The sequence below is a fragment of the Phalangium opilio genome, unplaced genomic scaffold, assembly GCF_054372755.1.
Source record: "Phalangium opilio isolate 3A_F unplaced genomic scaffold, DU_Popi_V2 ptg000024l_1, whole genome shotgun sequence".
Lineage (NCBI taxonomy): Eukaryota > Metazoa > Arthropoda > Arachnida > Opiliones > Phalangiidae > Phalangium > Phalangium opilio.
The window spans coordinates 2878702-2903174 of NW_028324155.1; the positions used below are offsets into that span (position 1 = coordinate 2878702).

General features: G+C 36.8%; 1 protein-coding gene across 6 annotated transcripts in view; it reads left to right on the forward strand.

Moving 5' to 3' along the window:
* Positions 1 to 24473, forward strand: part of ct (homeobox protein, cut) — a 368988-nt gene that overhangs the window by 78525 nt on the left and 265990 nt on the right. For all 6 annotated transcript variants that reach the window (XM_089867871.1, XM_089867875.1, XM_089867872.1 and 3 more), the window contains exon 3: positions 18062 to 18188. In XM_089867871.1, coding sequence (XP_089723997.1) covers positions 18062 to 18188 — 127 coding nt within the window. The remainder of the gene's footprint in view (positions 1 to 18061; positions 18189 to 24473) is intronic.

The window sequence follows — 24473 nt, forward strand, 5'->3', positions numbered from 1 at the left end:
AGATGAGTTACTTCTCTTTTTCTATGAACAATATCTTTTAGACTTCAAACCCCAATCCTCCTTCCTTCCTTCCCCCTTTGTATATTTATTCCCCCCTCCCAATCATCAGGATAACAATATAGTAAGTTAGTATATAACGTAAATTTGAATGTTTTTCAGATTCAGTTCTGACTATTTGATTAAATTTAATTTTCATAGTATTGTTTTAATAATCATCGTAGGTAGAGATGTGAAGTTACCCTAATTTTTAAATATGGTAATTTACCGTGTAAATTACCGATTAAAAATTTTGGAATAACATAAATTACCGTAATTTATGGTATTTTATATTTTCACAGACTTATTACCGCGGTAATTTACGTAATTTATGGGTAAATCACCATTTTAAAATTACGGTATAAGATATAAATCGGTAATTTACGCGGTATTTGGTAAATTACCGGTAATTTACGGACGGTTAATTACCGACTCACATCTCTAATAGTAGGTAATTTCGATAAACAATTATATTAAATTACTTGCAGGGAAACCAACACTCAGGGGCGGTATGCCTCCCTCTAAGGTTGTTTATTGAGTTAGAGTTATGTTCCAATTTTAATTGATGTTCAGTATAATTTTTAAACATTTGTAATAATAGATCATCCTTTCTCCCCCAAAAACAAATCAACAAATGTTGAAAATCAGAAGAGTTACTATATTTTCCCACGGAGTTTTTAGAAACGATACGTAAATGTTTTTGAGCTATTGGGTGATAGGAGCTGCTCCGTGCTCCCTGGCCATAACTTCGCTTAATACAACGGTCTTATTCCTTTTACTTAGATTAAATTCGTTTCGTAGTTCGCCCCCCCCCTTCCCTCCCAAACATCCCCAAAACCGTATCAACCCCGCACGCCTAAGTTAACATCCCTGTTTCAAAGATAAAGAAAATATTTTTTTTTATTATTTCATTTTTGGTGATTTCTCGCGGATCGCGCGGTATATACAGGGTGTTTCTGATAAGTCTGGATGGCATAAATTAAGAGGGGATGTTCTTTGGCAAATCAATTTTGTGTCGAAAATGTAATTTCTATCTAAGACATATCACCACAAGGGACACTGTTTTCGAGTTATGATTTGATGAGTGTTTTAGTGACGACCCACTTAATTAAATTAGAAATCATTGTCTTAATCAGTTTCTTAATTAAATTTAAAAGGGGTCATACGTAAAATACTCCAATCAACCTTCAGTGTTCCTTAGCGAAAAATTTAGATAAAAGTTACATTTTCTACTCAAGAATTGATTTCCCAATGAACATCCCCCTTAATTTATGCTTGCAGACTTATTAGAAACACCCTGTATATATTTTAAAGTATAAAACTTCGGTAGGATATATCGAGTTTATCCAGGGGTTCTATTTTATTTTTTTTATTATATTTTTTTCACCAAAAAAAAAAAGAAGAAACCCTATTTCACCACCCATATTCTCATTGGATAAATTGTTGAAGGATTTCTGGTGTTTTTTTCTTTTTTTTTTTGTAGGGTAGATTCGCCTAACGTATTCATTTCACCCCGTTGAGAACTTATGCCTTTTTCTACGCTTCATATTTTGGAAGCTATTATAATAATGGCTTTTCGTCAGTTGCCCTTCCCCCCCCCAAATACCCCCTCTCTATAACGTAACCTAGGGGGCTCCTGCCACTCCCCCTTTTTACACAGAAGAAAAAAAAATATGAAATATATTTCGTAATATTTGCTTTCCCGAATATTGGCGCGCTATACATATTGAAATAAGTTAATACCGGGCCCTTTTCTTATATTAAAATTCCCGCCAAAAAAGTGGGGTAATTTGGACTTGCGAGTGGTCTATATTTTTAACTTAATGTGCCGATTTTAGAGTTCTTTTACGACCCCTTATGGTTTAAAGTGCATGAGACCGAAAGAAACAATCTTTTTTTTTATTTTTCTTGTGTAAGTTATTATAACTCCTATTTTGTCGTCTGCTAAAGGTGACACGTGCTTCCGCATATGGGAAAATATTTCCACTCCTTTTTTTGTGCATAGTTTTCAGGCTAGGATGATCCATACCATTTACAAAATGAGACCAGTCTAGTTTTAATTGTTTAGTTAATTATTTTTTTGTTTATATTAGTTGTTTAATTATTTTTAATTTGTTTTTATTTATCTTAGTTGTTTAGTTAATTTTTAATTTATTTTTATTTATATTAGTTGTTTAGTTAATTTTTAATTTATTTTTATTTATATTAGTTGTTTAGTTAATTTTTAATTTATTTTTATTTATATTAGTTGTTTAGTTAACTTTTAATTTATTTTTATTTATATTAGTTGTCTAGTTAATTTTTAATTTATTTTTATTTATATTAGTTGTTTAGTTAATTTTTAATTTATTTTTATTTGTATTTGTTGTCTAGTTAATTTTTAATTTATTTTTATTTATATTAGTTGTCTAGTTAATTTTTAAGTCATTCATTTATTTTATTTGTATTTATATTAACTGGTTAGTTACTTTTATCTATTTAACCTTCATTTATATTAACTGGTTAGTTAATTTTTAATTTATTTAACCTTCATTTATATTAACTGGTTAGTTAATTTTTAATTTTTTAACCTTCATTTATGTTAATTGCTTCGTTAATTTCTTATTTATTTTATTTTTCTGTAAGCACTTTTGTCCTAAAAGTAGCCTGGTCTCCTTGTGTAAATGATATGAATCCTCCTAGCCTGAAAACTATGCATACTTCATGCAGAATATTACAGGCCTAAATATTATCATTTACTCTTAATTCGGACGGATGATGCTCATGGGCTATTAGTTGTACTTAATTATAATTACAATATTTTTTTTTCTTTTCGGATTTCTGTTAGTTAGTTTTTTTATTTCGGTTAAACGAGTAACGACATAGGTGAGGGAAGGGAAAGGTACAATCCAGGAGAGGGCTAAAAATCGTTTATTTTCGGCGTATTTTTATACGCTCGGTAAATGTAGGAATTTATGACCAAAGAGTCATATCAGAGAGAGCCTGCCTGTATTGTACCGATATCCCCACGGATACCGTATGTACCAGGTATACCGTAGGGGGGGGGGACACACTTAGGTGTAACAGTTTTGGCGCCCTTTTTATCCCCCCCCCCTGTGGTTATTGTGTGTGTACGCGCTCCCTCGTTTTGGCTGGATTTTGCGCAATCGGGCGTCAACTTATTTTATAGGCAACCAACGCTTTCGTAATAATTTTATCCGTGATACGATCAGAATCACGTGGTTAATAACGTTTTTAGGGTGCGAGAAGGGTGTTATGTACTATATTGACGACCCTATAGCTGGGTCTCGCTTCGTTAATAGGTTCTGGCCAATGAGGAAAGGACCAAAACGGTTTTCCACTATTATTAGATTTATGGGTGGTTTTAAAAACATTTTCTTTTTTTTCTTTACCTTCTTGGTTGGAAAAGGTGTGAGGGTCCATAGGGATATGTTTGCTCCATGATCCCTGGATGGGTTGCTATCTGCGAAACCGCATCCGGAGCGCGGTTTTCTCCTCGCGCCTTTTCTTCTGTCCGCGCGGATTTGAGAGGAAATCGCCCAGAAAAATATACTTTGGGAATATAAACGCCGGACTCGTGCGGCTTAAAATGGCCAGTTGGTGATTTGTCCTCTCGACTCCTTGGTTTCTTTACGACTTTGGGATATCCCCTTTCGGTTAAGGGACTGTCCCTAAATTTTTTTCTTGAAGAAAACTTCGTTTAAAACGTTTTTACCGTACCGTTATCAGAGTGATTTCATTTTAATTGGAAACAAGCAATTTGCTAATATAATATTTACGCATTATATTTAATCCCCAAATTAATTAATTTTATTATATTTAAACCTTAGAGAACGTTCCCTATATCACCCCGTTTTTAAAGTGCAAGAAAGAAGGAAATCGTGGCAATTTTTACGCTCTTTTCCTAAAACAATTCCTTTTATATAACAACTTATACCAACCAACACTCAGCCCAGATTTTTGTTCCACCTTCCTCTTCCTTGTCTTTTCTTCTCTTCTCAGGCTTTAAACACCTTTTTGGAATTATTGTTTTTAATGCTTGGTGGAAGAAAATCGGCCCTAGAAGTTCGGGCCGGAAGGTGTAGGTACGAAAAGGAAAGAAGCTTGGTGCAGAAAAGGCGGGAAGGGGGGAAAAGAGCGGGCTTTCTAAACGACATCGCGACCCTCAAGCTTTGCTCATTCACTAGGAAAAAGATCTTCTCTTTTTAGAAGAAAAAGAAGAGGAGAGAGAGAAGCTCCCGATTTTTTTTTTTGCGTTCGCGAGCTCTCTCAGACTTTCTCTCTCTCTTTCTCTCCCCCTCTATGGACCATTTCTATACGCCACCTTTTAGTACACTACCATTTTAATACGTTTGTACCTTATTAAAGGCGGAGGAAACCTTGTCTCGCGCTTTCAATTGAAATACCCCACGTGCCACCCCACTCTGGATGGAAGCCTTTGTCAAAATATGTCGCGCGCGCTAGAAAGGCGGGAAACGAAACGTGCAAGATGAAAAAAAAATTCTCGCGCCAAAAAAAAAAAAGGACTCAGTGTCGAGATTTGGCGCGAAGGGATAATAGGCCATGAGGCTTTCCATAGGTTAAAAAAAACCGACCTGGCTATAAACAGTGCGTCTTTAGTGCAACATATCCCCGCATAATATACCATGCGGGTTGGTTGGTACGACTAGAATTGCCCAAAACCTATTTAGTCTGTAAGAGAGAGGGAGAGGACATCCCAAAAAAAATTGTCTTGTGTATATTGCTACACCGCCCGTAATGCGAACGAATTTATCGTTTGTGAACTGACGGGGACCAAATGGCTACTTCTTCCCCCAGTTTTCCCCCACCTCACGCCGCTAGAGTTGTTTTCCTACCTGGTTGCATGGTCCCGGCGCGGTACCTTTGCTTCATTTCTATAAATGGTTTTAACCAATATCGTATATAGGCTCCATATCGCAGTCCGAATTAATTGGATTTTTTTTTTATTTTCACTCTCTCTCTCCGAGTTAAGGTCTGCGGCCCTTTTATACACTCCCCGTTAAAAGTTACGAGCGTTTATACACGTAGGAGAAAAAGGGGTAAAGATGAAATGAGAAAAGTGGGTTTAATGGAATTTTTCCGAGGGAGGCGACACAACGGGTGGATTTTTGAAACGGCTAGGAAATATTTACGAATTGTTTTTCGAAATTTAATCGAATTTATTTATTTCATTGTTTGAGAGACATAATTTATGAATGTACCCTTAAAGAAACGGTGGCTCGAACTGCAAAATATCCTACAACATTTTTGACTCGAAATCGCCCAATTCGTACAGACTTTTCAGAAATATCCTTTATAAATATTTGTACGCATTTTTTGAAGCACGAGATGATTCTAAAATTTCAATTCCACTATCGTTCCCCTCGAATTTTCCCTTTTAGTGGTTTTTTTTAGAAAATCACCGCCAAATATTTTTTATTTTTTTGATTATTCCATTTCTTTTGGCTCATTTTTGGGCAATTTTTCGACACCGCTCTCTCTTTCCTTCGCGCCTCTTTCATACCGAAACCCCGGCAAGCAAAGCTAATATTTTGTTGATAAATTAAATTGATACCTTAACTGGCGATATACGATCCGAGGCGGCGATACGGGTATGGTTTCAATTTAAATAAGTGCTTTTACTACCCCCGGTTCTCCTTCTTCATTAGATTCCTTTTCCCAACGCTTGTATATACGTGAAGCCCACCCAACCCCTTTTGGTGAATTTCCAGTAAATGCCTTATAAATTGCTTTATTTTAGTTTGCAGAGCCGATTTGTTGGGTAGTAAGAGCTAGGATATGTATATATACACGCTCTTCTCGCTAACGAAACACGTTTGAGCACCTATTTATAGCCCAATTTGAGCGGCAAATACGGTACATTATTTAATACCAGCACCACCAAATACTCCCTCCAGCAGCTATAGCAACTTGCCAGCTATGTCTATCTGATGCGTATGCTTAAGCTTTTGCCGCTCGAACTATATAGTTAACCCTAAAACCCTCCCTATTAAAGAGAGAACTAGAGAGAGAGAGAGAGAGAGAGAACGAGAGAGAGAGAACGAGAGAGAGAGAGAGAACGAGAGAGAGAGAACGAGAGAGAGAGAGAGGTAGGTAGGATCGCACCCCGAAGCATTTATATAAGTTTATACCAGGTTACTCTTTATAATTTAGTTTTATAATAATAAAAGACTATGAAACATGTTCTAGGCAATGTTATCCTGAAGGAGCTGCGTGGTATAGGGGATCGTTAAGCCTCGGACAGCTTATAACGCTCCTTTATAAGTTTAAAAGGCTATTATTCAAGCAGCTTTAGGCCCCAGCTTTCCCCCTCTCTGCCCCGTTGGCATTCATAAATTTGTTGTTTTCTTAGGGCCCGCGGAAGTGGATGGCTAATAAATTTTCAAAACTTTAAAATATATTGTTTAGTTTTAAAATGATAATGGGGTTGGTTGCGCTCTTATACGAGCTACAAACGAACGAATGTCGTCCCGTTCCCCCCGTTATCAAGGTCCGTTTTAAGGTATATTCTGGAAAATTACCTTATTATCCCGGAGACATATTGACATTAACTCGTTCCCGGGGAAGACCATCCTCATTCCTTATTTGTTTTGTCATTTTTGAGATGATTCTTCTTCAGCCCCCTTGCTTTTAATTCTGCAGTTTCGGACATAGCTAGCTAGCTAGCCTGTACATTCGTTCAACCAAGAGTATACCTGTAAAGCCGAACTTGAGGTACTTGAGATCGCCGTCGCGTTGGGTTTCCTGGGTTTACTTAGCTAGATGATATGGTCAACTATGGGGGGTAGATTTACTCAAATTTTGTTCGTTTTTCAAGCTCAATTATTAGCGTGAATTGTTTTTTATCCCGATTAAATAAGATCCAGGTCTATCAAAAATTAATGCGTTTGATAATCATTAAGACTTATGCCCTACTGCACGTGAATTTTCAACTATTAGTTAACAAAAACAAATTACTTCAACTTACTTAAATACGCCTGCATATAGAACCGTACGCCTGCATATAGAACCGTACGAAACAAACCACGGAATCAAAGTCTAACTAAGTCTCTAACTAGACTGTTTTTCGTACTAATGTTTATTTCGAAGTCGCATAGCCATCCATGACTATCGGAAAAACATTTTAGTGGTCTAATATGTTTTATTTTTTTTTTAAGTCTGAAAATAATTAAAAAATCACTAAATTTAGGCTTAAATATTATAAATCGCCATTACCAGCGCTAATATTTTACGAACTTAATAACCCGTATCCTCCACTGACGGAAACGGGAGCCGGAGTTTTACTTACTGTTTGTTATTCCTTAATAATTTGAAGCTCGCTGTATAAAATTCAATAAGCGTCGTTGTATAGCCATAGCCCTACCCGTATTTATATAAATTCCATTATTTTAAATCGTTTTCCCCGCGGACTAAATGACCCTTTTAAAATTGTATACACCAACTAAATAGACCATTTCAAAACTAATATTTCGTTCAACGGCTCTCTGAAGGCCAAGGAACGATTTGGATCGTGATGATCGTTAAATTCCATATTCGAAGCTCGTTATTTTAAAAAAAATATTTAAATATAAATAATATTTCAAACGAAATATTCTTTCTTAATAGTTTTTGAATATTCATTTATAGTTATATCTTAATATGCAAATATTGAACAGTTACGCTCTGTTAGAGTTGGTCAATATTGGGACGCGAGATATTTTTCCGAAGATTTAACTGTAAAAATCGCGGTTTTTCAAAATATTTGTCAATAAAAAAGGTAAATTGTTTTTCGATTATATTGTGTATTCACTTTTTGTATAAGCAGTGAATCACGATACATAAATACCGCTTAAGGTTATTGCAAAGCGTGGGAAATATTGTTATTGATAATTATTCAAAATTATTAGAAAATACGTTTATTTAAATTGCTATTTTTTGCGATTTAATTTATGGCAGACTTATTAAAAACACCCTGTGTGTTTAATATGAGTCATGGCCAATTTTAATAGAATTGAAAATATCCAAAAATGAAGTTTAAAAAAAAAGAAAGGTTTGAATAATACCATTAGATCATAATTACATTTTACAAACTTTAAGTCTGGTTTTTTTGTACCTCGAACATTTACAGATTAAGAGCCTATGGAGGTAGGGGAGGGGGGATTCGGCGATTATTTTCCGTTATGGTTTTCATATTTATAAAATGTGAGTTCATTATTTCGCATTTAATCGAGTTTTCGTATATAACAACCCCTTTCTCGGGCCAAATCTACCTATATATTAGAAGCGTGGGAGATATTTAGGTAGTCATCCAGGCGGGCGGGCGGCCGCTAATCGTCCAGATCATTAAATGAGCTAGGAAAATATTTTACCGATGGTGCATGCTGGTGGGAGTCAGTGGGTCTGACCATATAAGGAAAGGGGGTAGAGTTAAAAGAGTTTAATTTCAATATCGGCTAAGGCTTAAGTTTCGGTTTTGCGCCTGCATGGTTCGGGGTATGGCCTTTGTTTTTGGTTGAGGCTCATTAGGCCTAACTCATATATGATCTACCTTCCCCGGGCCAAAGGAATTGCTGAAAATAAAGACCACAAGGACCCCCCCCGCCCCCTAACCATCTCCATACATTCAATAATGACTTCTGTTAGGAAAAATGGAAACTATGTGTACCTATTCTTTCATCTCTCTTCATCCTCCTCTTCTCTATTCAGTTTAATTTCATTGGCAGTTTTTAACCTTGGTTAATACCGGATACCAGTGCTTTATTAATTACATTTAAAAAGTGGCCTGTTATAGCCTTTATCCGTGGTAAATTCTCCCCTTGATAATTTCCCCCAAAGTGGCCGTCGTTAAAATTCGGGGTAAAATAACCCTTACCCCCCCCCTTCCTTCCTTTTTCTTCTTCATCTTCTCTCTGGGATGGAGAGAGAAAGAGTTACTTTAAGACAAATTTCCGATAATAAAAGAGCCATGTGGCGCCTCCCGTAACCGCAGGTAGCGAACGAACGAACGGGTCATTGCTGGAGATTTTCTATATCCTTTACTTGGGTTTATACACCACATCCACATCCCCTAACCCATCTCTTCTTATTCTCTCTCTCTCACTTTTGGGTCTGGTTTTGAGGTAGAAAGACGCTCGAAGAGGGATTGGAAGAGGCTGAGAGGAGGTTGGAAAAGACTGATTTTTGGTGGGGAAAAATAAGAGAGAACCTATCGTTATTTGGAGCAAGACCACAAATTGTACTTTGGGAAAAGGGTTTGGCAGTCTGTGTGACGGTATGGTATGGTATTAGAAGCGATACTGGAAATTTCTCCCCGGTCACCCTGCCTTCCCCCCCATCTCTGGTACGAATTAAGGGGGTGGGGATGCTTGATTTTTCAAGAGAAATAAGAGGTTTATTATACAGTGTTTGGGAAAGGGAAACGTGGATGGATGCTGGGTCCGGGAGGGAGGGTACTAATTCCTCTCCCCCCCCCAGTTTATTGGCGATCGAAAACGCACGGCAAATCGTAATTAAGCCGAAAACCAGTTAATAAAACGACGGTGAGGCGGCCCGTGCTCGTGGCGTTACACTCGCAAACTGCGATATCATTCATCATCTCTCGCACTCTCTTATTTTCTAGAGCCTTTTCCACCTTCTTTTCCTTTTTACTCTCTCTCTCTTTCTCTACTCTAACACCATCCCGCCTCTGTATGCCAATCTCACCCCAGGGTGGGCGAAAGATTGCTTACTAGTACTCTCTCTCTTTTCTCAAATCGAGGTCTCTTTTAAAACGTCTCGATTTATATCACCCTTTCCCATCTACCTACTCTCTCTTTTGGTAATTTCGACCTCCTCTACCACCCCTTTAGGCACTCAAAAATGGCATTTACAAATAAGCGAAAACTTGGGGATGAAATGAAAGAGAGAGTCTCTGAAAATTACTGTATACGTATAAAGATGCTTAAAATCGAACGTCTAGATGCCTAACGAGGAACACCTTTTATGTACCACCACCTCTCTTGCGTTATCCTGTTTTCCTCTCTCCTCTATCTCTTCTTAATATGACGAAACTTGTCGCGATGCGTGATATGGTTGGTACTTGCAGCGCAGGGGTACTTGGAAACGAATCAAGCAATTTTCTCCATCTCACTTTTGATAAATATTCCGAATCCATTTTGGGCGCGTTTATTTCAAGTTTATCTAAGTTTGGAGATCTTTAAAACTTCATTATCCATCAACCTTTTTCACAATTTTTAACAGAAATTATATGTATATGAGAATAGATGAAAATATTGATTTTTCCCATTTTAAAATAATTCATTTCATTATTTAATATTAACGAAAAGTTCGTTCTTTATTTAAAACAGTGCGTGGAAAAATAGTCCTTGTAATAGGTCTACAAATATTTAAAATTTAAGATGAATTTAAAAGTTTTATATTTTTATTAATATTTAAAACATTCTTTGGTGTCCGGAACGAAATCTGCTTTATGCTGAAAATGACGAAGTTCCCGGCGTCCGGGTTTAAGAGAAGCGACAAGCGCTCGCGCGCGCACGGATTTTCTAGCTTTAATTTATGGTAAAATTTTCGCCCATTTCCAAAACTTTGGGACTAAAGAATTCGTACCTTTAACGTCTATAAATTTAAATTTCTATAAATTCTTGGTGTGAATGTATGTGTTGTGTGTGGGGTTATGTTACGTACTACCATACACCATCCTCGACTATAACCACCACTGTTTGTTGGCGCAGCATGGTAGTCCTTTATTAATTTAGCCTCTAGCAGCATTCTATAATCTAAATTAACAATCTTCAAGCGTCTCTTACATATTTTATTTCGCGACTTCTCTCTCTCTCTCTCTCTCGCTCTCCTTGTAGCTTCATCCCAGCTCTCGAATGCGTTCGTTGTGCCCTACTACACCTAACGTACAAACGCCTTTATTTCCAAAAGTTTCCGAAAATTATTCTCTCTTCAAAATTCGCGTTTTATTTTAATAATTTTTAAAAGTTTCTATCTCTCTCTGAAAGTCGACGACGACGACGTTTAAATTTCTCTTTGTCTCACTCTTTCGATAGCGTATTATTCGTTGTAAAGTTATGAAATAAGCATTTTAATGACGACAAAATTCTCCTTGGAAAATTTTATTAAAATCGCCCAAGGTATGCAACTACAACAACAATGTGTACTGCTTGAATGTTTTGAATAAAACATCATTCGACTTATCACTAACTACGGGCAAAAACTGCCAATGAACACGATTAATCAAGGATATGTCACTATGAACAACACGACGCGACTTTTAAAAAACCACCTTTAGTCAGTGGCTAACGACATAAAACTCAATTTGCGGGACATCGTCCCGGTTACAAGTTAGGCATAGCTTAATTTATAATATTATCGATCTTAAAATATTGTATTGGATGTCAAAAGGAAGACGGAGCGAATGAAGGATTTTTATTTCGCCAGATTTTTGGGGGGTTGCGAACCGGTATGAAGAAAAGTAGACGCACGACACATTGATAATCGATTATCGATCCTATCTACGCAACGCCTTTCTCTCTCTCTCTTCTTCCCCTCATATTCTTGCCTAAAAAGCCTTCAGGGTACTACAGTACGAGTTAAGAGGATACGTAATATGTATGTATGTATGCTTGGGCAACGAAGTCGTTTGGCAACTAGACCTCGGGTACCTACCTAATTATCGAAACGGGGCACGGCATTTTCAATTCCAATCGCCAGAATTTTCGATAAAAAAACACCCCTCCTACACCCATGTCTATGAACAGTACTTTTACTGGGGGTTAACTTATACCTATGATGTACCTGGTCTGTCAGTTTTTTTAACTATGTTTATAGTTTTATAAGAGATGAGAAATTTTGCAAGGAGAAGAATCTTTTGGTGGCTTTAGAAGGTGATGCAATACTTCACGCGCCACGTGATTACCTTTCTTTTTCGCACCACGTGAATTATCTAAACATCGGGAGCTTATGATTGGTTATGGAGTATACCATATATGGAGTATTATATTTTAATAATTAATATATTTTAAATAAGGGTTAATTTTTTTAATCTATTTTTCCGTATATATTTTGTAGTTTTTAAGTACACGTCTCCTTTAAACGTTTAATCCTTCTTTATTTTCGGTGGTACTACTTTTTTCTTGTTGGCGTGGGAGTTGATAGCTAAAGGGGGAATCTAGTAAAAATGGAGGATATACTGTTATCCGGAATGCCAAGTTGGCTAGTAAGCTCGGTTCTTTTGACTGGGGTATAAAAATCCAGCAGTGGCGATGAAGAGAGAGAGAGAGAGAGAGAGAAAGTATGCGGAGGAGAAAGCCTCCGGGTTATTCCTACTGCACTAGCTAAGTGGATAGAATAGGGAGTGTAAGAGGAGGATGAGGAGGAGGAAGAGAAGAAGGGTTTGATTGAAAAAAGTCGATTTATTCCATAGCCATCAGCCACGGCGTTTCGTGAATTGGCAGGCTCCGAACGAACCCTTTTCCTCGCTTTCCTGCATGCATTTGCCCATCTCTACGCTTCTGCTCTCTATACAAAAGAAGCTTTTTTTATCCCTTGGATACGGCAGCAGCATGCGGGGCTCGTCAAAGAGTATAAGGCTTCCGTGTAGGCGAAAACCGAGTGACTCATTTCCCTCTGATGTATTTTACATCTTTTTCCCCCTTCTAATACTCCGTTCCTCGATTTATAGAATCTTTCCCCTTTCTCTAGGCCTATTTTCTTCATAGATTCTCTCTCAATCCTTCCTCCCCGCCCCCCCCTTTTTCCTATCGATATAACGTCAACCTCATTGCTCATCGCATTTTGTTCGCATTGCATATTGTAGAGGAATAGACTCGCCCGAGTTAGGCTAGAATTCTCCTGGGGTTTTACTAGGGCCTCTTCAAAGGATTAGGCCTAGTATCGATTGAAATCAATAGAGGGAAATGTTAAAATGATGGGATGTTTTGTGACTTTTTTTGTTATTAGAAAATATTGTATCGTTGCCCCTGCGAAATTCAGGTTTGTTTGCCTGTATAACGCGTGGACTTTTAAAGAAGTCAACTTACAGGGGTAATATTTGGGTCTCGACTTACAGGGGTAATATTTTGGTCTCGTACAAAACTAGGACTTTTAGAGAAGTCAACTTACAGGGGCAATATTTGGATTTTTTTAGAGATAATATTTTTTAAGTAAATATGTTTTAAATCTTTTTTCCCGTAATGTTGTTGGTGATTATTATAGTAACACGAAATTAGTTAAAATAATTATCTAGTAATATTTTTTCTAAATCGTTTGGAAAACCACAGCCTTTGTAATTTAATTTTTTTTTTCTTTTTCATGGAAAGTTGAAAATAATTTTTAATATAGTATCGAATAACTATAATTTTTTAGATATTAATTGTGATTAGTCCAGTAAATACCCTGTTATAGTTTACCCATATCTTGTTAACTTATCACACCAAATATTTCCACACACACAGAAATAAAAAGTTGAGAGCGAACGGAGCCTTTTCCGCATATAGCCCATATAGCTTTTTTAAGCGACCGATCTCTTATATTATAGAGAGAGAGAGCAGGAGCATCTGTAAGTTAGCCCTTTCGGAAATACCCTTCGACGGTCGTTAGATGATACATTATAGAAAATCCTTCCATTCACCTTCACACTCTATTATCAAAAGAGGGCCAAGGGGGAACTTATTCCTGATCAAAAAGAAGGAAAAGAAAAGAGAGAATCTCCGATGAATTCTCTCCCAATTCAAACCCCTCCCACTCCCCCTTCTCACCATCTCACTCTTTATAACCAGAGCGAGAGAGAAGAGTCTCTCTTGGACCGCTCTCCCCCTTTTCTCCGAACGATAGAAATCTATTGAACCTTTTCGTACCCTTTTCAATCGGTCCTAAAGCCCCCAACGACAACAGTAAGTTCTCTCTCTCTCTCTCTCTCTCGTCTCTCTCTTTTCTTTTCTCTCTTTTTTTATCCGGCGCACCCAAGATTTCGTTCCTATAGGAACCAGTAACCAGTTTGATTGAAAGAGACTGACTGACTGACAGCGCTACGTTCTTTTTATTATTATCGTCGTCAGGGTTTAGGGTGACTCTCCTCTTTTAAATGTCGCTATTATAATCGTCTGGTTAGCGACATTACGACATCGACTCCCGCTCTTTTTTACCCCATGATGTCAGTCTAGGGGTAAGGTTTGTCTGCTAGCACGGTATTGTAACGAAGTTCCTTTGCAGCAGACATCGTCTTAGAAAGTTCATCGAATATTTTTTTTTTTCTTTCTTACCCTCTCTCGTTTATCTTTTCTCTTCTTGGTTGCCGCGGGTTTGGAGTTTGAGGAAAGGATGGCGCCACCTCCTTGAGAGCTAACCGTTCGTTTCCCGCGATATTTATAAGTTAGAATACAAGAAAGTTTTACCGATATTGTTACGTCAATATTATTATTATTTTTTTAGTTACGAGGAATTGAGAATGATATTGATATGTCAAATTTTGTTGAAGGAAAATTGACTGGATATTTTTGTGTTTTAAATAATTATGTTGCTAATATGAATCTTGGTGGTTTTACCTAACGTGTTGTAGCAACTCTAGACTCTACCCTGTGACCCCACATTAGGCACCGAAAAAATCTTTGGTTTCTTACCACTTAAGACCATATTCCAGCAATGTCACATGCACTCTTCTCTGTCTTTTGTCATCTCTCTTTCTGGTTATCCGAAGTAGTACAAATACCCCTATATCAGTGTCTAAATGCGCGATTTCTAACTGAAGGCCCCTCTATTTATTGAAATAAAACATCAAGTAGCGATAGAATAGATGATTCAGCTGTTGGAAACGCGTCACTTAAAACACTAGAGAATTTGGCTTAAAACATCCGCCCAATTAACGAGAACTAAAGCGCTTAAAACGGGCTGTTATATTACAAATCGATGAAGCCCCCAATCGCCTAATAGCGAGCGAGTAAGCGAGCGATACGAGGAAACCAACAAGCTTTATGTTCCGAGAGAAACGTTATCGGCGCGAGCTATAACTAATCGTCGTTAATACGCTAGCGGATCTTATCAATAAACGGCCCACTTTATGCCAACAATACAGATTAGACATCATCCAAAATCACTCCAACCTCCCCCGCCTCTCTCTCTCTCCCGCTCTTTAAACTAAACTCCCAAGGATCATAGCGTTAAGAGCTTATTGAGCGTTTTGCAATGAGGCAAGGAGTGCATGGGTTGTTGTTGGATAGCTGTTTACCGCTCGGCGACCCAAGGAGCTTTTGCCCACCCAACTTAATAGCTCCCAATGTTCGGAGAGGCGAGCTAGCCGGCGCCGCCACGGCATCAGGAATATATTTATAGGAACTCCATAAAAGATAGGCTATAGGCATACGAGCTTGGCTTGGGTGGTTCGCGTCAATAACCCGTTGTATTAACATCTGGCGATCGAGTTCGACGCGTTATTACTGAATTATGGAATACCGTTGACACGGCCTTGGTCGAATTAATCACGAGCAGCTCCCATCCCAAAGAGCTCCGCTCGCTCGCTCGCCTCGGCTAGCCGGCGGTAAGGCGACGACGCTTATATACGTCTCTCTAGTTTCTTAATGGTTATAAAGGGACCAACAAATACCGGAGGGGTTAAAGGGTCGGTTTACTAAACCAATATCGAGCGTTCTTAGACGCCCGAGACCTTCGTAAGCGTTCGTAAGTTCGACTCCTGTATCGCTGCTATATAGAGAGATTTTCGATGTTTATGCAAAAATGATGAAGAAAATATTAGCGCAAGAGCTCGATGTATTTATACAGGGTGTTTCTGATAAGTCTGCCATTTATTAAGGGGATATTCTTGGGAAAAATTGAGGCGAAAATGTAACACCCTGTATAGTTGAAGCCGTCTTCCGTATACATTATTGAACCAACGACTTGAATAAATTATCTTCGTGTAAATAGCTATCGGATCGAATGAGATAAGAGGAGGGGAATATAGCTTTGTATATCGATACGAGACATTTTATGATCCGTGAGCCTTTCCCAATCGAATGTCCATTATCTTAACTATGCAGATTGTTGTCGTAAATATCAGCAAAGCGAGCTATTATGAAACTTCAGTGTCCATTTTGTAATTTAATTTCTATGTGCACGTGTACTTGTTTCTTAACATAAACGCGCATCGGGATCTTCGTGGGCATGTTTAAGTTACCCTTGCCCAAGAACAAACATTAGCTGTACATTTAATTGTTTCGCTTCAAATAATGAACTTCAAGCTTCGAGTTGTCTTTGGGACATGCGCTGTAGCCAAAACAATATGGCGGAAACCACGTTAATTGTTTCGCTCTTGAAAGGAAAATCACTCGAGCATCAAGTGCAACGATAGTTTTAATGGTTTCATTTTAGGCTGAAGGTTTCTTTTTTTTTTAGGAACATAATGAATAGTTCTTTGGCCCGTGGGAAGTCGATTTTTAGGCGATTAATGACGGGGCTATTAGCGATGGAGAAAAGGAGTTGCACGCCGTCCACGCTATTTTAGCTTTCTCTCTCTCTCTTGCAGTCTATAGTTATTGGCTATTCGTTGACAAACGGTGTATTACGTGGCCCTTAGATTACTCTCCTCGACTTTTGGGGCTTTTAATGACCCCCGGCCCTTCGTAGTGTATAACGCCAGGAATGGGGGGAAGTGCGGTACAAAATTGATGGGTTTGTCGAAAGCCGGAAGGGGCAACTTCGCCGACCCGGAAATAACGCCAATGCTACTTCCGTTTACACGAAGAAGAAAAAAAACTGTAACTAAAATGTACCCCAACTCTTCCAATATTCAGCTCCTATTTCACAATAGCCCATTTTGAACGATTTTAGTTGAAACTCTGGAAAAATTTTAAATCGCCCGTCTTTATTTGCGTTATAGAACTTAAAACCAACGTGCCATTTATTTATAGCAATTTTCTACCCAAAAACACTGTGGCGTTCTTATTGATCCTTTTGATATTATCCATTTATCTTAATGGTTTATTTGACTCTGTTACGCGTCTTGTTTAACCTACCTCCAGGCATTCTTGACGTAAACAACTCCTTTCTCAAGCGTTTGGCCCGCAAAACGTAATTTCAAAGTGTTTGTATCAAAAGAATGCTAAAGAAGTGGAAGTTATAATTATTTTCATTAGTGGTTTACCTTTACTTCTTAGCGCTTAAACGATTGAGTATTTTAGAAAAAGGGTATAAAAACGCTTACTTCGACGTGCTCCGGTGTTATGCGTCTAAAATGGCGTTATCCGAATCCACCGGGCGATAATTTAAGTCGGACGTGGTTGGAAATGTTAATTCCTTGCCCGTTTTTATACCCCCTCGAAATATTACAAACGTATATATACGTACAACTTTCGGTAATGGGTATATCTATGAAATAATGACCGATATATATAATGAAAATTAAAGCGTATCCATTCCGAGCATTAGCTTTTTCTGTGTTAGAAAAAAATAATTTCCACTGCATGGGGACAAATTCAAATCATTTTTTATTTTTACAGTAGCACCGGGCTATTAAGTTGCTTCGTGTCCAATAAAATCTTTCCAGAAAAAGGGGTCGTTTAAAGACATCCGATCGGAATTACGTGATCCCGATTACTAATCATTTGTTTCGCTATATAGAATACTTATCTATAATTATTTGAAGGTATAATATTTTGAATTATAGACGTTTTTGTCCTCAAAAATCAATAAAATAAGGTGTAAGTCATAAGGGTCAATTGTTGCTTAAAAACCTTGCTAGGAACCAATTAAAATACACGAGAACATGTGAAAAGCCATTTGCAAGGTGACCTGTTATACACACTGGTTCTTTGTGATGGACGAGAGATTTAAGTCTCATTAAATGGGATTAGACTGAGAGCGCTGTTTCTCTAATATTCCTCCATGGGGGATTAAATTTCCGTTGATGAGTAAATTTTATCTCATTGCCAACAAACAACTTTAATTGTTCTATAGGCTAAATGACGTATGACTTTTGATAACTTTGTGATATACCAATACTAATAGGTGTGGCTTTTTTCTTTAATAGGAAATTCGCCGTGCGGTGGCACCCTTACTAAAGAGCTTTCAAGTGGAAGTCGACAGCTTGTCTCAACGTAGCAAAGCAGCTGAAGGAGCTTTCCTGTCCATCTATAAGAAACTGGTCGAATGCCAAGGTAGGGAACCCATTCAGTATTACGCGTACATACGTCCTCCATCCTGCGGTGAATTCTTTCACTCAGTAGTCATCATTGGCGTTCAAAAACCCCGCGCGCAGTTGTACACAATTTCTTATTTCCGACATTGAGTCTTTTGAAAGACAATTTGCCATCCCCAATGTTTTATACGTGTATATATATATTTTTTACAAGTCTTCATCTTCTTCAGCAAGAGTTTTTGGCCGGGCCATTATTATTTTTAGAATCGCAATGGTATACCACGCTTAACTTTAATTAGTACTGGATGGGAGATACCTTCGATTGAACCCCGTTAATGAAGAGAAAGGCAATAGAAACGTTAACGCTTAAGCGTACTTTAAGGGTTTGTCTGTATTAATCGACTAATCGCTGATATATTTTGGGGATTGATTCTTGCATCCCTGTTACTCACGCACCCGTCACTCTTCGAAAGAAGTTTTCTTCTTTACTTCCCCGTTAGCTTAGCTCATTCGTGACTCAAACATTTCTATACACACCCTTACTAATAGGTCTAAATTGACTTAAAGGCAGTTGGCGTCGATTTCTGTGCCAACTTTTCTCGATACAGAACTTATTGTTCCTGCCGTATACTACTAAGTAAAAAAAGAAGAATTACTACCTCCTCCCTCTTCGAAAAACCCTTAGGACTAATGTTTATAAATTATAGAGCGGCAGTATCGTTTTCTCCTCCCTTTATCTGAGGGTATTCGAAAGATTGAGTCTCTATGCCAAAAAGATCTTTATTATATTATGAATTTTCTTCTATGGGGAAAATTTACTTTTTTCAATCGTGGCCTTTTTTTTGATGATGAAATTGAAAACCAGCAAGGATTTGACTGTTTAAGGTTTGCCATATTATAGAGAATGGACAGAGAGACTTGTTCGAAACACGACCGCTCCTAATTGAAAAAGTTACAGATATATGTCGTTAGTGAGTTATTCCATTGTTTTCGATTGGTCTTTTCTTTTGACCAGACTTGGGGAAACATTTCATAGGGTTCTAGGGTTCGTTTCGATTCAAAGTGCCCATTGTGGGTTATCTCCCGAATCAGTTGGGAAGCCATTAGAATATTGCTGTTTTGATGTATTTCGGTAAAATTGGTTTACCCATTCTCGGTGATTTAAGGGTTACGTATTCTTGGGATGACGTTTCCCGCCTATCTGACATCCCACTAGATTCTTTGAAATTCATCTCGAGCTGGAAATCGAGCCTACTCCCAACTTCGGCATGTTTTAGAAACATCGGAATTGAATTTAGCTAGTAGGCGGCGCCACTCCCCGTCGCGCGCTTTTTTTTCTTCACCACCACAGGGGGGCGCGCGCGTCGATTACCGAAGAAAAAGTCTAATATCAGCGAACAAAATAAATCTACGTAATACACGTTTAAAATTTAATTTTTTTTTTCTCTCTCAAAGTTGTCTTCTCAAATTTCCCCTCCTCCTTCCTCTATTGGTGTCGAACATTACCGAACCGCCATAAAACACGTGAAATGAAACATGTTCCCAAAAATGAGCAAATCTTTTTTTTTTACCAGACCCAAATTTTTGCGGGGGATTTTTTAGTCAATTACTTTTAGTTTATAAGGAGCCATATTTTTGGTATCCGGTTTTAAGAAACTTAAGAAAACGTTAAGGGGAAAAATATGATTGACTCTTTCGTAGGGTTCTCGTCATAGATCTTATGGTGGAAAGAATTTTTAATTTCTGACCTTTTTTTAAAAAAGAAAAAAAAAATGAGTTGAGGGTTAGTGGTTAATAGTTAGAGAGGTCCCAATGATGGTAATTTCGTTGCGAGTAAAAAAAAGTAATGCTAAGGTCGTTCGTTATCCACGGATAATGATTTATCGACGGACTTGTCAAACCTCCGCTGAAAAAAATATCCATGAACTTGATCGACTCCTTAATTGAACGCTTCATGGTTTGTGCGGGTTTTTCTTTCGAATATTTATGGTTGTTAAAGTGCCAGTGAAATTATTGAAATTATTCTGCAAGCCCATTTAAAGGAATTATTGAAGTAGAATAATATTTCGAATTAGGACTTTGTTTCTATCTTCAGTGTTATTGGGAATATTAGCAATTTAGTTAAAAGTGTCGTCACGTGTTACTAGTCGTCCAATAGAATTTTATACCTCACGGATACGTCTTTAACGTGTATAGGCTCCGGCAATCTAATTTTATTGTTCATATATTTTTTTAAAAAAAATATTTTAAATGTCTACCCCTTTTTCCAATTCTAAATAATCCAATATTTTAAATGTCTACCCCTTTTCCAATTTGAAATAATCTAATATTTTAAATAAATCTACACCTTTTTCCAATTTGAAATAATCCATTATAATTACCCTAGTTATTGTTTTATATTTCAATTTCGATCAAAACTGAATATAAGTTTACCAAACTTTGATATAAAAAGAATTTAACTCTTTAACTTTCCATAACACTCTCTAGAGAGAGACTTAAAATTAGGTTATCTTGGAGTCGATTATTACCCGCAATTTATCATTTTTATTGAATATTGAATTGGATTTCCCAAAACACCTGAAAAATTAATTCGAAAATTTCATAAATAGAAATCTTTCCTTCCATATCTATAAGGAGCACTTTCGGTATAGGTACATCGTTTTAAATAAATCACTTCGAAATCTCATGAATTTTTATAACCGAAATCCGAAATAAGGTAATAGGGAAAGGGGGAGAGAGGGAAATCATATTGTTTATTTTAACACCGCTGAAACAAATTGTTACATCGCGTTTTAACAATATATATATATATAGAATATAGAAATGTTATAAATTTTTAAAAATTTCATATTCGAAAACGTTAGCGAAAATCTTATTTCGGAATAATTTATGAAGTCGCGCTCCGCTATATATAATATACAGTCGAGTTTAAATCGAAGATCCCCGGCGACATTTCTATATTTATCTAAATATCCTTTTCAAATTATGTAAAACAGTCACGAATCGTATGTATTGCCGTGTCAGTTTTGGTTATATACATTCACTAACCGTGGGGTAAATATATAGTGTCGCGTGGTATATACTGTATATAACGAAAGTGGACGGGGATACTTCAAAATTAACATAAATATTACGATATCGATTGTAATTTTCTTGAAAACAAACTATTATATTCGTTATTCCCGCTCGCGCTCGTCTAAAACTAACAATAATATAACTATAACTAGCTTCTCTAGATAGCAGCTCGATCCCCTGATAGATACATAGATAGATGTATTATGGAATTCTCTCAATTCTAACAGGTTGTCGGCCCCTATAAATATAGTATGCGCGCGTGCTGTAAACCATATATTCTATATATTTATACATAAAAGGGGTACTTAAATATAATAATGTGAAAATAATTTAAGTTTCGGAGGTAGTAGTGGTAAAATGTTCTTTCTGGGATGCAATGTATTTCTATAGTAGTAGTGGTAAAATGTTCGTTCTGGGACAAAGTATTTGTGTAGTAGTAGTAGTAGTGGTAAAATATTCGTTCTGGGACAAAGTATTTGTGTAGTAGTAGTAGTAGTGGTAAAATATTCGTTCTGGGACAAAGTATTTGTGTAGTAGTAGTAGTAGTAGTGGTAAAATATTCGTTCTGGGACAAAGTATTTGTGTAGTAGTAGTAGTGGTAAAATATTCGTTCTGGGACAAAGTATTTGTGTAGTAGTAGTAGTAGTAGTAAAATATTCGTTCTGGGACAAAGTATTTGTGTAGTAGTAGTAGTAGTAGTAGTAGTAAAATATTCGTTCTGGGACAAAGTATTTGTGTAGTAGTAGTAGTGGTAAAATGTTCGTTCTGGGACAAAGTATTTGTGTAGTAGTAGTGGTAAAATGTTCGTTCTGGGACAAAGTATTTGTGTAGTAGTAGTGGTAAAATGTTCGTTCTGGGACAATGTATTTCTTTAGTAGTAGTGGTAAAATGTGCGTTCTGGGACAATGTATTTCTATTAACGGGAAGGCAGGGCGTTACGCGATTGGCCGGAGGTGCTAATTGCGAAATATGTGTAAACTCAAACTAATTTGAATTTTAAAGTCACTCTGAGGTATTTCTTGGTTGTTTCATCATGAAGATTGGTCTTAGAAGACCAATGGTGATTAAAAATCACTTAATTTACCTTTTCATGCACCCTCCCTTCAAGAGGAATTTATACCACAATAAAATGTTATTTGGGGGAGTTTAAGTGTGACTTTAATAAAGAATATAATCCCCTTTGTTTTCCCCCCTTCGATTCATATTTATGTAAAAGAACTAAAGCCGCAACGGTTAATATGTATTTGTAACGAAAGGCCGAACCTTATTTGCCCTGCAATTTTCGTGTTTTTCCATGTATATGGCTTAATCATGAAACGGCGGGTTGAAAACAATATTACGCATTTTCTATGCAGAGTAGATATTGAACCGGCGCACCATGCCTCTTTGCCTCTTATCCTCTTCACTCTCTCACTCGCATATCCTCCTTAAAAGCTTAATAACCAACGACGTAAAAAGGAGAAAAAGGGCTATTTAACGGATATGGCATATCGTGCGGCGAGCAGGTTATATGGGGGTGATTTTTAGTTCGATATCGTGGTGGTGTATGATGATGTATCCGAATTAAGGTTTGGTTATGCGGGCTAATTTAAACTATTTTATATATATTTATCTTCTAGTTTTTCTCGGTGTTTTATTCGAATCTTTCTAGAAGGTTAATTAAAGGGAGAGTATATCCCAGAAATTTGGGTTGGAAATTTAAAAGATTTAAATGTTGGTATTGGTGGGAGTTAATTTGAATTTTAAACATGGGGAAACGGAATAGTGGAGACGAGACTAGCTGGAAATAGTAGTGAAGTTATTTTAAAAGCAGTGAATAAGTATGAATGAATGTGCATGCCTTAAGAAAATCTGGGGTAATCGTAATTAATTCTGAAAATTAGGGATTTTATAATTAAATTCCTAATTTACAGAATTAATTATTATTATCCCAGATGCTAATTGGTAAAATTAATATGCACGGAGTAAATCATCTTTTGCGGGATAGGTAATCAAATTTGTAGTACGTACATGGAATTTTGCAAACATTTGATTTGTGCATTCAGAGGGACGTATTTGTATATTTCGACTGGTCTTCTTGACAATTTTTTATCTCTGACGTTTTACGAAAATTTAAGAAAATAGAACTGATATAGTGGCCTCAATTATGGCGTACTAACTTTTCGTAAATCAATTCAACCTTAATGTCTTTAAAGCAAATTTAACCAAGTCTAAAGATATTTATTTTCCTTGAATAATTCCTAGATCACTTCACCTTTAGAAATAATTCCATCACGACATTTCGTTTCTTCAGTATAAATATATATATACGATATCACGATGAAAGGGTCTCTAATACTAATTGACCTTGATATAAAATGATTTACTTTTTATGTATAAATATAATCTAAACTACCATATAGTATATCTAAATACTGTATCTCCCAAATTGGGGAGAAAATTTCTCTTACTATTTCATCTTGTCTTGTCATTATAGATGTAGGATTGGTTATAATAAGTTTTCTCCTAGAAAAAGAAAAAAACTCCTCTCCAATCTGTGGGCGACGTGTAATAGCTGCACGTTTCTTCGACTTATCCACCATTTGTCTTTGTTTCAATTTCGGCCGATCTAATTGATAACTATAGAGGGGTTTTTTTATATACGACTTAAAAAGCTAAAAAGATTTATCGACAAGAATATGGTAAATTATAAAGACGAGCTTATACTGTAGACCTCACCAGGAATCGTCAACCTTAGGTTTCTTTTTATTTTAGAAAAAGGAAAGACTATTTGATCTATTAGACTAAGACTAAAACGATTTGTCCAATCGCTATTTTGGCAGGTTAGTTTATTTTAGGTAAAGTTAGCGAATAGCTAGCTAGGTCGATAAGTTTTCTACTTTGAATTATTTTTAGTGAATTTTTTCTGTTCTTCTTCTTACCCCCCTTCCAAGGAGCTAGCTAGCTAGCTGGAGGCGATATTGTAAATCTAGAAGAAAATAGGGCGTTTTTAAGAATTCACCAAAGATAAATTTCCTCTTAAAAGTCAATTGCCTCGATGTCTTTGCAGGGGTTTTATAACTAATGATCGAGAATGTTAACTCGAAGAAAACTCTATTAGTAATATTCGTGTACCTACTTTGGGAATGTTTAAATAATTTTCTTCTTCTACTTGCGGTGGTTGATGTGGTTTTGCTTTCAAGTGATGTTGACACTAATTTTTTAACTACTGTCGTAAATTTTAAGAGGG